The sequence below is a fragment of the Ascidiella aspersa genome, chromosome 7, assembly GCF_963924565.1.
Source record: "Ascidiella aspersa chromosome 7, kaAscAspe10.2, whole genome shotgun sequence".
In the NCBI taxonomy this organism is placed as follows: Eukaryota; Metazoa; Chordata; class Ascidiacea; order Phlebobranchia; family Ascidiidae; genus Ascidiella; species Ascidiella aspersa.
Window position 1 is genome coordinate 28,368,351 of NC_139453.1, and position 13,941 is coordinate 28,382,291.

Genomic DNA, 13,941 nt, shown 5'->3' on the forward strand with positions numbered 1-13,941 from the left:
TGCTCAGTAGTTTTTTCTGGACTGTGAAACAAAACGCTGGCTGGTTAAAAAACTGGGGAGTAACAACGTCCAACAGAAAGAAGAAGCAGTAGTTTTGTATGGTTAGGTTTAATAAGATTGGTTCTCCGACAGATTTCTCCAAAATTTGACAATATTGCGTAGCACTACGAATACATAGCTCATATTTTCTAAATTTACACTGCACTGATAATTTTTTTTCTTGGTTCGCACTGCACTGGTTAATTCTGATTTCATATGTTCTTCGCTTACAATAAGTTCATTAAAGAAAATTCGTTCCCCAAAGCTTCGCTGTAAAAAGTGAAGAAACACTGCTTTTAAGTGTCACAACCGCACTTATATTCTTCCCGCCTTCTATATTTGCCGCGTTTCAGGTTACAACTAATATGGTTTAAATATCTCACCTTTCGCTAAGTAAATGTTTTTGTTATTATCAAGCCGGGCCAAAGAACATACTTTTACAAAGGTTGAGCACAGGCCGACCCTAATGGTAACAAGATATGCCTTTGTATCCAGTCAAAGTAATAACACTGAATGGGGCTGCTCTTTTATCCCGTTGTTGTTCCACAGTCTTATGTTTGAAGATTGCTCGCAACCGGCCTTCGGTTAATTACAGTCTGGCTTAATACAGTAAGCTGCCAGCATTTCGTTTGAGTTGAGAGATTTTTAAAGTGTGTTATAACGATGTGTATGTACTGCATGTAAACAGTCAACCCTACACTAATCCAATCCGGACTATTATGGTAAGTTGAGTTTGTTCTGCCAGATGAGCATATGAAATTAGTAAGACTTAATCTAGATTCTGCAATGTTGTTGTCTGTGGGTTTATGGTTATATTGAGCTATCGAATTATAGATAAGTGGGATAACAAATAGTATTTACATATTCCGAAAATTCCGACCGGTTTTTTCGATTTGTTTCCTACAAATGTTTATAAAAGTCGCAATAAAAAATATTTCGGTAAACAAAAAACTGGCACTAGAAGATAAACGCACTATAACTTATTTGTGCTTTAACTGATTGCAACCTTAGCAGTTAATGCAAAAACTAGACGAGTGATTCCCAAACTGGGTGCCGCGGCACACTAGTGTACCTAGAGACGAGATATAAGTGTGCAGTCAAGCTTTTTGTAATATCGGTAAGTGGAGTATTTGTATTACCAATAAGCATATACGCAAGCATTTTAGACTTGAATACGCACAGTAGCCTATAAATATTAATATTGAAACATTTACTAATAGTTTGTCGTGTATTAAGGGCGATTGTAAAATTACTCCATTGTTCTTTTGTTAAAAGTGTTCCGCTAAATATTTCAGATTCGTTTAGTGTGCCGCGAGTCAAAAAAGTTTGGGTACCACTGAACTAGACGGTTAGTTCGGCGTATTCTGTTGTCTGAACTATCTTTTTAAAATTATCTGTCCACTGATAGCGGTAATGTTTTGTCTATAAGGCTTATAAGAATTAAATGGAGCATTACCAATTGTTATATGTTTGAAAACCACCAGCCATGGTTATTGGTTAGTTTGTATATATTGTAATTGCCGAGGGTCTTTTCATGGGAGTCTGAAAAACGCGATTTAAAGTATTTCCTACTACTTGTTTTTATTGGCCTTTAACTTTAAAAGCTTCTCGAAACCCACGACTTGATCAATTAATGCGTTAATATGCCTCACGTAACCAAATGTATATTTAGCAACGCACTTCTTGGTTGTGTCATATAAGTTATCCACTCTCAATACTTGGTTGGAATATATTTCACCATATGCCATACCGGTACGACCTTTACAATTAATGTTTGCGGCCTTATGGTTTTCGAAATTTGTAACTGCTCACATCGGACTGTAGGGACTCGGGTAGGCCTAGTCTTACATGGTCCTACTATTTGTAAACATACATATCTGAAAAGCATGAAGTATGTTGCGGTAAGTGAGTAAAAAAAGGCCGGATTGCAAATGAACGACTGATTTTCTGACCTTGTAAATGCATGCAGCGTAACATACAGGTTATACAACACTGGTGCAGGAATAAAAATAATTTTGCAATTTTATAAATGGTTTGTGTTTTTTGATTCTGGTTAAAACAACGGTTTTCAACCAGTGAGCCATGGCTCACTAGTGGGCCATAGGAACATTTTGAGTGGGCCACAGACCAATTTTATAAAGCTTGATTTAATGAAGAATTAAGTTTTATTTGTGTCAGTATATTTAATTTTACAGGAATTATGGCTTGGGTAGAAATTGAGAAGGAATGTAAATTTATTATTTAGCAGCTAGTATCTTACTAATCGCGGTTAAAGAAATAATCTGTTTAGAAACATGTTCTGCTGTTTTTTGTTCTAAACATATTTTATAGTTGTTGTTTTTCATAAACATTTATGTGGCCACAGAATTTTTGTGCAACGAAAATGGGCCACGAAAGAAAAAAGGTTGAGAACCACTGGGTTAAACAAATTCATATCAGAGCCGTTGAATGAAATAACTTGCGCTGCATTGTCGTGACAACTTTACCATTTTTAAAGTTTTTAGATCTTTTTGCAGGCGATGTCGTTCGACAACGAAGCTTACTCCGACTTTGGCCTGGTGAAAATACCGCGGGCGAGAATTCCTGATCAAATAAATGCAGCGGAATCACCAACCAGCTCAAGCGAAGCTATTAACCCGCTTCCTCCAAGGGCATTTTCATACATTGTGAGTAGAAAAAGTTTCCAGTTGCCGAAACGTTGGTTAACAATTACAGTTATCAAGGGAGCTGTTTTTGGTTAATATTAATATTCCTGGTAGCAAAAGTTTTTATATTGTGAGCATATATTTGACGTGATTTTTCATTGCGATACCGATACCCAACATTTTGGACAAAATTAGCGCGATCTGATACAAAATTGCAGTGTTGCAAACAAGTCATTTTGAAATGACTTAAGTCCAAGTCAAGTCATTTTGAAATGACTTAAGTCCAAGTCAAGTCATTTGAAAAATAACTTAAGTTCAAGTCAAGTCTTTTGCAAAAATAACAAGTCAAGTCCCAGTCCAAGTCATCGGTTGCCCAAGTCAAGTCCCAGTCAAGTCATTATGTGAGCAAGTCAATTTCAAGTCATGTCATTGACATAAAAGTAAATTATTAAACTATTAAAATTGGTAAACTCGTCCGATTACAAGCAACAATTAAAATAAAAAAACACATACGCAATACGCAGCAATTACAGTGTTTAATACGCAAAACTTGAGATAATTTTAATGAAAAACACTTAATTTAATCCCAAGTTATTTGACAAAATGACTTAAGTCCAAGTCAAATCATTTGGCCAAAAGATTTAAAGTCAAGTCAAGTCATTTTGGTCAAAGGACTTAAGTCAAGTCAAGTCATTTGAAAACATTGACTTAAGTGCACTTAAGTCAAGTCAATGATTGAAGTCATTACAACACTGCAAAATTGTACGTCGTGACTATGCTAAACCAAGCCAAATAGATGAAATTGAAACGTTTAACAGCAATTTTTTGGAGGTTTTTAGGCAAAAAAGTACTAAGCCTAGTGACCATACCAGTTGATAATCTACTATTTTTTGTAAGTTTACCTTTCAGCAGGGCTGCGGAGTCGGTTAAAAATAACCCGAGTCCGACTCCCGAGTCCGACCAAACAATTAAACCCGAGTCCGACTCCGGTCAAAGTGCGATTTTGTCGAGTCCCGAGTCCGGCCCGGACTCTACAGCCTGTATTTCACCAATTTACGTAACTAAAATAACGCGGATATTCAGCAATCCACTTATAGGGGTGTCGTATAATTCATTCACTCAAAATACATGGTTGGAAAATATTCCACCATACGCTATTTCACCTTTACAATTTCCATTTGGCGGCCGTTTCAGTTTTAAAATTTGGTACTGCGCATGCGCATGTCGGACTCGGGACTCGGGACTCGGGTAGTTTGCAACGTCTTACTCCAGTCCCGAGTCCGACTCCGACTCCGCAGCCCTGCCTTTCAGGGTATAGAATCACTCTGTTTGATTGCAAATCATGGCGTAAATTCTATTCTGATATGCTTTCGGATCGGCACCGATACCACCTTATTATCGGACGCCACTTTGCCTTGACTTTTACACACTGGCATTTAACACGAGACGAAGTTGAATAACTTTGCTATCCAGCGCCTTATTGCCACCTATCGGCGAGTGTGACAAAACAGCGGCACTGCATACACAATTACACTTACATTTTTCTCTGCATAGGACAAAGTTTGCTACGCAATTTTTGTGAAATAAAAAAACAAAACTTTTCCGGAAAGTTAAAACTGGAGAAGTCAAAATAAGCCCGAACGATTCGGAAAGTCTTACCAACAAAATAATGTTTTTTACAGGGCAATTCCGTCATCTTATATTGTATTTAATCCATATTTAACGACAGCGTTCGGTTTCTTAAGGTTGCTTGTTTAAGAGGTCCCGTCGTGACGTAACTTTGTGACGTCATCTTCATTTTTTTCCTTCCGGTAAGAAACTCATTCCACTTTCACCATTGAATTAAAATGGTTGTATGTATAATGTTGTAAACAAGTATTTTTGAAATGTCCTAAGTACCAGTCAAGTCTTGTAAAAATAACAAGTTATGTCCTAGCCAAGTCATCAGTTGACCAAATCAAGTCCCAGTCCTAATTAGCAGTGTTGTAATGACTTAAGTTAATGAGTGCAGGCGAGTTGTTTTCTGCTGGGACTTGGGCTATCGTTAACTTGGAATGCGATTTGACTTGTTATTTTTTGCAATAGACTTGACTTGGACTTCAGTTATTTAACAAATGATTTGATTGAAATTTAAGTCATTTTGAAATGACTTGTTTACAATACTTCTATTTAGAACAAATTCAACTTCAAGTCTTTCAATTAAGTCGTCATTGAAAGTAAAAAATAAAACATTTAACTAATAAAATTGGTAAACTCGTCCGATTATGAGCATTGAGCAATATCTTAACTAAAATAACGAAACCGCAATATATTGCCAACAAATTTAAAGATAACACTTAATTTAAACTCAAGTTATTTGACATAATGACGTAAGTCCAAGTAAAGCTATTTATTCGAAGGACTTAAATCAAGTCTAGTCATTTCGGTTAAAATACTTAAGTCAAGTCATCGCATTGTCTTAGCTCATTACAGTACTGTTACGTACTATGCTGTAGGTGTAGGCCTACAAACCCTACATATATCAGTAAGTGTATTGCAAAAAAGTACTACAAGCCCATCACCGTGCATCTTCGGCCATCAATTACATTCCACAACGGCGGGCAATTGATTTCGCGTACTTTCCGAATCCTCGAGGGAAGGCAATTTTTGCCGCTAAGTCGCCAGAGCGTTGAACGACTTCCAATCAAACGCGCCTTGTCCCTTCAATTGATGGGGTGAAGTTGAAGTGGAAACAACAACGTAACGAGGTCCACCCGATCGCTCGATCCAATCAATTTGCAATCAAATGAATTAAGCCCACCGTATGCCACTGGTCAGGATACGTTGACCTCTAAATGCTTGATGAACCACACGCCAGGGCATGTTTAAGGAGTGGGTTTGAATTTATTTTATGCCCACGGTGCTGTAATGACTTAAGTCATTGTTTTCAAATGACTTGACTTGACTTGACTTGACTTAAGGCTTTTGACCTAAATGAATTAACTTGACTTAAGTCGTATGAACAAATGGCTTGACTTGGACTTCATTCATACGATATCTTGGGATTAAACAAAGATTATCTCAAAGTTTTGCACATTAAACACATTTATTGCCTATATTGCTTTGTTGTCTTGACCAAGGCCTATGCAAAACAAAACTCTTAAATTTACATTGCTTCAGCAAATGCGTGACATTTACAAGGCATCAAAAATACCTAACTATTTCTTTGATATCATTTGTTATTTTAGATCTTAAAGGATGACACATTTTCTTTTAGTAGGGGTAACGCGACGCGTTTCATGAATTTGGGTTATTTATCTTAATTTTGCACTGAAAACAATTTTATTGCTGTATGTTACGTTGTTTTTTTTTTTTTTAGGTGGTTTATTTTACAAATGACTTCACTGGGACTTGACTTATTTTAAAATGACTTGTTTACAACCCCGACACTTTTTATATAGAATAACACAAATCCCTTTAAATTCCAAGGGCATATGAACCCATTGGTCGTTGCTGGAAACGGTTTACTGTTTAATTTTATTAAATCCCTACAATAGCTTACGTAAATATAGCTTGAGAAATCAAAGCTGTCAACAACAAAAACAAACCGAAGCCGCGCAAAGTTGTTTAAATTAAACAAGTAAAACAAAAGTGTTTATTTTCTCAGAAAGTCCACCTCAGTTCTCCCAACTTACTATTGTAACGGTGGTTTCGATCTACGCATACATACATTATCATGTGCACATGATTTGTGTTTCAACATTTTACTGTGATTGAAACTTTGAACATTTGTAATTGTTCGCTGTTCATTTTAAACAATATATAAAACTTCCAGTGAAAGGTCCTACGGCCAAAGCCCCTTTGTAAATTTACCTTTGCGCCGCAAAAAGGATGAAAATCACGCAATGTGCAGTAAAGCAAACATGAAACATGTAAAACAAGTTGACTGGTGGTTGGTCAAAGGCTTCTCTGGCCCTCATGACCCCCCCCTGTCGAACCACATTACACGCTACAAACAAAGCATAAATCGATCAAGTTTGGACGTCGGGGCGTGTTTTCCCTTTCATCGGCTCGTTAAATAAAGCCGACGCTTCGTCGCTGCGTCTTTAAAGCCCTTTTGACGCTGGAGCGAAAAGCCTGGACTTCCGAAATAGCATTTTGAACGTCCTGTGAAGCCCATATAGGCCGCATAGTAAAGGTAAAGGTCCGTTGCTGTTCTACCGCGTGTCAAATTGCGACTTTTGCAAAGGGCATTTATTGCAACCAGTATATATATAACGACGTATAGATATCTTCCTTAAAGAGGTTTTTAAAAATTACCAGTTTAGCCTAACAAATTAAAAAGGTAAAAAAATTTAGGCTATATATTTACTTTGCTGTAGGTCATTTTTTAACGCATATTGATAAGCAATTTTTTGTTTGGCACTTTTTTGAAAAGTTAGTTCAGATATAGTTTCTGATATCACGAAAGAGGTGTTTGGTAATTTTTCGTTTTGGTAATTTCATTGATTTTGGTGGCAGATAAAACAAACGGGATTGCCTTGAATACTTAGTCCGGTAATCAAGTGGCACTGTTAAACCACGAATCGTTTTGTAGGCCTGGTGAAGCACAGTGATACCAAAGCTTGTAGACATTACAATACAATTTGCCATTAAATAGTTCCCCCTGATTTCCAGATTTAGATTTAGACAAACTCGGACACCAACCTAAGATATGGTTGAAGCAGTTCCATGTTAAATGTCAACATAGTGACGCGTTTGAAGCTATACTTGCAGACTATCTTTGTAGATTATTTATTTTTACTGCTGAGTGTTATTAACGTTGGTCAGTGCCAGACATTGTAGCGTTCGTAGCTATACAAAATAAGATGATAAGTTAATTTCCTCAAACATTCAAATTGAGATAATCAATTACTTTAATCAAATATACAAAAAAGGTAAATGATAAATCAACCGTATCAAATCAACCACTCAAGCCCTAGAGCCCCAATGAAAAAAAAAACACAACTGGCGGTTAAATTCGAACTCACGACCTTCGAACTTACCGGGACCGTCACTCTACCAACTAAAGGTAGCCTCTCCATAGGCATCTTTTGTGTCGTTTATCGGTGGTATCGTTTTTCGAATGAATTGCACTATCGCCAAGGGTTTTTACCAGTTAAAACTGAAGCTGATACCCGAAAGCTAAGTATACTACAGTGATGGTGAATAAAAATGGTTTTACGGCGCACCGAGCTATAATTGAAAAGACATAACCAACAGATGCTTTTTTTAGAACTCGGTGGAGATTACAAGAGGGGAAACACCCGGAATGGAGAAGGAAACTCAGAGGTCCAGTCTTCGACAGCCTTCGCCTATTGTAAGTGTAAATCATTATGAAACAGGGAAAATCCGGGAAGAATCTGACAAAATACCCCCTCGTCAAACAAACTACATATTTGCAAGTTTTAATTAGGGCTGCGGAGTCGGTTCAAAATAACCCGAGTCCGACTCCGGCCAAAAAATAAAAACGAGGCCGACTCCCGAGTGCCGAGTCCGACTTCGGCCGAATGTGCGATTTCGTCTAGTTCCGAGTCCGGCCCTGACTATACAACCTGTATTTCGCAAATTTACGTAACTTAACGAGGATATTTAGCAATCTACTTATAGGGGTGTCGTATAATTCATTCACTCACAATACATGGTTGGAAAATATTCCGCCATATAATATTCCACCTTTGCATTTTCCATTTGGCGGCCATATCAGTTTTAAAATATGATACTGCGCATGCGCATGTCGGATTCGGGACTCGGGTAGTGGTGGAAATAGCATAATGATGGAATATTTTCCGTAGTTTTTCGATAATCCCGAGTCCGACTCTAGCAAAACAAACGAGTCCCGAGCCCGAGTCTTATGTAAGTTTTAACTATGTAAATACAAAATCCTTAGGTCAATATTAACGAGGAAAGCCCTTTGACCTATGAGCCTCTGTACATATGCGCTGATCAATTACTTGGATGCATCAATTACTCGGGACGAATTTTGCATTTAAAGTATAAAAAAACATAGTTTCAAACCGTACAAATAAAGAAATGAAGAACCACTGCATTAAACTATCAATAGCGTACATTTAAGTTTCGCATGCTCCCATGTATGCGTGAATCTAATCTGAAAAAGGTTTTGTTTTTAAATTACATAAATATCCGCGGCGCACCTCAGATCAATTACATTTTTCAGTTCAATTGCAATTCTAATTACTCCCTGAAGTGTTTCAATTGCATTACAAATACTCCGTCCTTAAAATATCTAATTACAAATACAATGAAGGGATGCCTTTCGGCATGGCATATACTACACGTACACACTATACAGTCAAGTCAACGGCCATGTGTTTAAAAAATGGAAACCAGTTGATGTCTCATCGCTTCCCCCCAAAAAATAAACAACGTGGAACATAATTGAAACAATTTTCTCAATATTGTATATTGTATATATTGAGCCAAAATTTTACCAAATTACAATTACAATTACACAGAATGAAGCACACTGGTGTGTCACTGAATCAATGATTAAGGGTCCGACATTTTGTCAGTCGTCAAGCCTAACTTAACTGTGCTGTGAATGCAGGAAGAATTGGAAGAACCGTTCGGGCCAGAATCAAACGATGCTTCATCCACTGGAAACCCAAGTTCGTCAACGTCGTCGCAAGTTTGGTTTTACATTCAAATCGCGTGAGTTCATTTTAAGGATTGTTTGTCATCAATGGAATTTGTCGTTTGAAACAGTAGTTGTTTTCGTTTGAAATCGTAATTACAGCATTGTGCCACTATTCTTCTTGATTGGCGGCAGGGTTGCGTTTAGAATGTAGTGCAAATAACCCATGTTGGAATAAATAAATTGACTTCAGTTATGCCAGTTTTGTAATAATTTCGCCGTTCCGTTTATTCTTGTTGCTTGAAAGCCTGACTCCCCTTGAATATATCTAGAATTCGTTTTTTAAGCGGTTATAAGTTTAGCTGAAATAAAGGTTTTAAAAACAACTTGTAAACTGAACAGCGTACCAAACCTTATTAGACACCTTTTATCATACATTTTATCCTTATAATTTTAAATCAGTGTTTGACTGTGTGTGTTGCGTGATCCCTTCCAACAAAAAACTGTATTTTTTCCCTATTTTTTTAAGTAAATGCAAAAATTATTTTCGCGAATTTGATTGTGTTTCTAGAATATCTTAGCCCAATTAAACAAAAACGTTATAGCCCAAAGGCGTCGTATGTCCTACCGCAACATCGAAACTGAAAATTTGAGCAAATCAAACGATATATAAGCGTTCTTAGCATTGCGCGAATCGATAACTTTATTGTAGCTTTTGTTTCAACCTAAAACTTTAACCAAATAAACGAACTGTGTGGTGTTTCTCAAATTACTTTTTATGATGTCATGGTTAGATATAACTTTACGACGTCACATTTTGGCGTTACCCCGTGACGTCACATTTCGATATAAGTTTATGACGTCACATTTTGATGTAACTTTATAACGTTACGTTATGACGTAAATTTGTGACGTCATCCCTGAAAAAAATATTCAGATGCACGCCAGTCTTCATCTTATCCAAAAGGTATTTTTGTTCAGTTGCTTTGCAATGTGCGGGTGCCTGGCTAGAATCGGTTCGGACAAGATTTTTGGCGGACTGGCCTTCATTGAAAACCAATCGTCGATCATTAGCGTATCATTCTACTCCAACGTCTTTGGCAGCTTTGCGTTGGGCAAGTATTTATTAATACTAAATAAAAGTTACTCTCTTTGTGTATACAGTGATTCTCAATCAGTGTATTAATACCATTAGTCATTGACTTAACTTTTGACTCGACTTAAATCACTGTTTTTAAACGACTTGACTTGGACTTAAGTCATTTTCTCAAAAACCTTGGGATTACATAAAGTGTTTTTTATTAAATCACAAAAATGAACCATATAACTAAATAAACCTTTTTTTGTTAATAAAATACCGTTGCTGTATATTTTGAATGTAGCGCTGTTTGTTTTTTTGCATCAACTGTATGTTGAAAAGGTGCAATAGTACGTCTGACTTTTTTGCTTTATTATAGTAATTTACCAGCAAGAAAACCTAATATTTCAATAAACATTTTAACGTTATGTGCGTTTATCTCTATTAAACTAAGTTTTCTGTTAAAAGGCGTTCTTACTGGTTCGCCTTTGGGGAAGTCCCGCCTGACTGCGATGTACAAAGGGCTAACCACCGGATTCTGTGGGTCGTTCACCACTTGGTCAAAGTGGAACCAGCAGAATAGCTTGACCTTGGTCGGAGCTTCCACGCAAGGAGCTACACAGATGCAGGTTTGGGCAAAGTCTCTGATTTTTGGTCGATTCTTACAGCTTTTCAACTTTTTGTGTAACGTTAGAGTAGAATAAATCCAATTATAACTTCCAACGTTGTGTAGAGTTGATGTGTGTTGTTAATAGTATAGTTCCATTTATTGTAACCTTTTAGTGAAATATGTACGGAAAAATCTTGTAGGGGTGTCGCAATCTATTTACTATTTCAGAGGGTTGCGCAAGCCATAAAAGGTTGCGAACCATTGGGCTAAACAGTAGCTAGTAAATAAATTGGAAAACAAGATTTATTTTCGAGGGCCGCATACTAACATTGACCTAACCAGGGTCGGATCCAGTGGTAGACACGAGTCGATGCCCCACTAACTATGCGTTTTTTAACTAAATGCTTTTTTTCGAATTTATTTCATTTGGGCGAAGGCGTGGATAAAATGATAGAAGGGCCGCAATCAAGAAAATCGATTTTTTACTTTTGAGAGCCGCATACCAACGTTGTTGTTACCAGGGAAGGATTCAGTGGGACGAAGCTATTCCACCAACAAAACATAGATTTTGATAACATAAACTAACTAAATTATAAAAAAAATTGCAATTCTTGTTTTTATTTTATACGATTGTAGATCAGGAGAACTATTTTAGCCCAAATGCGCCGTGTAATATTTGTACCTTTTAATGTGTGCTCAGCCAAGCGCCGTATATATTCAAAGCTCCTACAAAAATGATTTATTTGCTAAATTATTAGGTTAATGGAACTTCTGCCGTCCTCTTTGCAACTTAACTATATAGTAAAAGTATCAGCACCGGTCCAACTTTTTAAACAATATAAACGTAATTTTATGGGCTTCGCGCCATTGACTTCACTTCATTTGCATAATTGTACAATGTAGGCTACACCAGTTCGTTTAAGAGCACCTTTTAAGATTAGCCTACTAATTATGCAAGCACGCCATGCCGTATGCTGTGACGTAATATCTATTTTGTTTCGTATTATGCATACGAAAACTTTTTTGAGGTGGGTAGCTCTAGTGAAGTTTATTATGGACAAGTGTCTATAGCTTATGATGGAAATTTCTCCAAGGGAAGTAAATTATTACGTTGTTTAACACAAAATATAAAAAAGTTTCACAAAAATATAAAAAGGGGTTATCTAAAGGGTGACTCGCTCTCCTCTGAGCCTACGTATAGCTCAGTTGGTAGAGCGACGGTCCTGGTAATACCAGGGGTCGTGAGTTCGAACCTCACTGCAGGCCAGTTGTTTTTCTAGCCTGCCCTGCTTGCATCATCGATCAACAGATTCGGTGAGTCTGCAATGGCTTCGGTGTACTAATTATACAAGTCGTAATCGTTGGTCAAAAAGCAGCTTCAAAAGAGCTAGATAACAGTGGTTAACACACATATTTGTGTGCATGTGTCCATTAAATAAATTTACAATAATCTAATGGAGGACAAATGTTAAAATTTTAATACGCTGCTTAAATTACAATACAGCCATTTTTATTTAAATCCAGGTGCTGTCGATTTCTGCTTGGTTCGTTGGTTTTTATGCCTTTATAGCTTCGTACGCAGTCGGCCTCGATTTTGGGAAAGCACTTGGAAAACGTGGTTCGCTCAAAATCCATCAAAGAGGACCCAGCATCGCCAACGCATGCGCAGTCGTCCTGTTGCTACTGGCAACCGCCGGATTTCTAACTGGACTCATTGTGGATGACGAAATAGATCAAAAGAAGATTTGGATGGCGACGCTTTTGGCGCCTTTTGGAGCCTGCCTGCGTTTTTTGCTGTCAAGATTCAATGTAAAGCGTTCAAAGATACCATATGGTACGCTTTTGGCAAACGTTCTGGGCGCTGTTATACTAGCAGGACTAGCCGTTATTCTACGTCGCACAGACACCAGTAGCTGCATTGCAAATTCCCAAGGTGCCTGTGTCCCTTGGAGCTATATTGCTATTTACGGTCTGGGTACCGGCTTTTGTGCCAGCCTTACAACTGTGTCGACTTTTGTGAGCGAAATATACAACCTACGTTCGCAGCAACCGCGATTCGCATACGGCTACGCTGTTTTGACCGTTGTTATATGTCAGGTGCTTACCGGGATCATAAATGGCGTCGACTTTCATTACGATTCGTATTTCTGATTTCCTTGTTTCGATTTGTCAATAGGCCTACAACTTCGACGAGTCGGGCTCATTTTTTGCATAAACCTAAGGTCTGTCATAAAGTGCGAAAAATGGTGATTCGAAGATTTACAACTGCTTATTTCGCTGTTGTGCGCTATATTGTGTCATCCGCCAAACTTTGACATTGAAAATAGAAGATACGACACGTGTTAGTTTTTATTATTGAAAAGGTACCGTAGTAGAATTCCTCTGGGTATTATATGCAAATTGTACAATTTATCTAGCTCGACTTGTTCGTTTTTGGTTTTGATTATCATTCATTAAAAATATGTGCTTTAAATGTTTTAATATATAAAAACAAATTCGCCGTTTATTTTACAATTCCACGTGGACAACAAAAGTTTTTTAATCAGATTTATTTTAAATTGCGTTCGAAAGGAAAACTGTGATTTTCACATCATACTTTGATGTGCTTTTTGATGATATAAAGCAATGTCGTTGTATAAAGCAAATGAATAACATCTCATTTTTTGCAAAAAATAAATTACCGGCGTTACGGTTGAATGGTTTGTTTGGACGTACAGTATAGGTATTCCCCTAAAATGAACCGTAAAAAATATGGGGGCAATTCCCCAAATAAAAGCGTGTGACATAGGTGTTTCCACTAATCTACCTTAAGTGGTTGTGCTATACAAATATAACGTTAGAAATTTGGTATGTACAGTATATTGAGTTTGTTTTTTGTTTTTCCTATTGCAAAAAAAACGATCACCCTGAGTAATGAGTTAACAATCGAGCTTAAATTAATTTAACGTTTTTTGGT

At 37.2% G+C, this 13,941-nt stretch overlaps 1 protein-coding gene across 1 annotated transcript; it reads left to right on the forward strand.

Annotated features, from left to right (window-relative positions):
• The first annotated feature begins 638 nt into the window (after positions 1-638).
• LOC146138796 (uncharacterized) lies at positions 639-13,623 on the forward strand. Its single transcript, XM_083394046.1, has 7 exons — positions 639-761; positions 2,556-2,705; positions 7,939-8,022; positions 9,271-9,374; positions 10,279-10,412; positions 10,844-11,004; positions 12,510-13,623. Exons 1-7 carry the CDS (start codon positions 759-761, stop codon positions 13,134-13,136), a joined length of 1,263 nt encoding a protein of 420 aa, XP_083250172.1. The 5' UTR covers positions 639-758; the 3' UTR covers positions 13,137-13,623.
• The last annotated feature ends 318 nt before the right edge of the window (positions 13,624-13,941 follow it).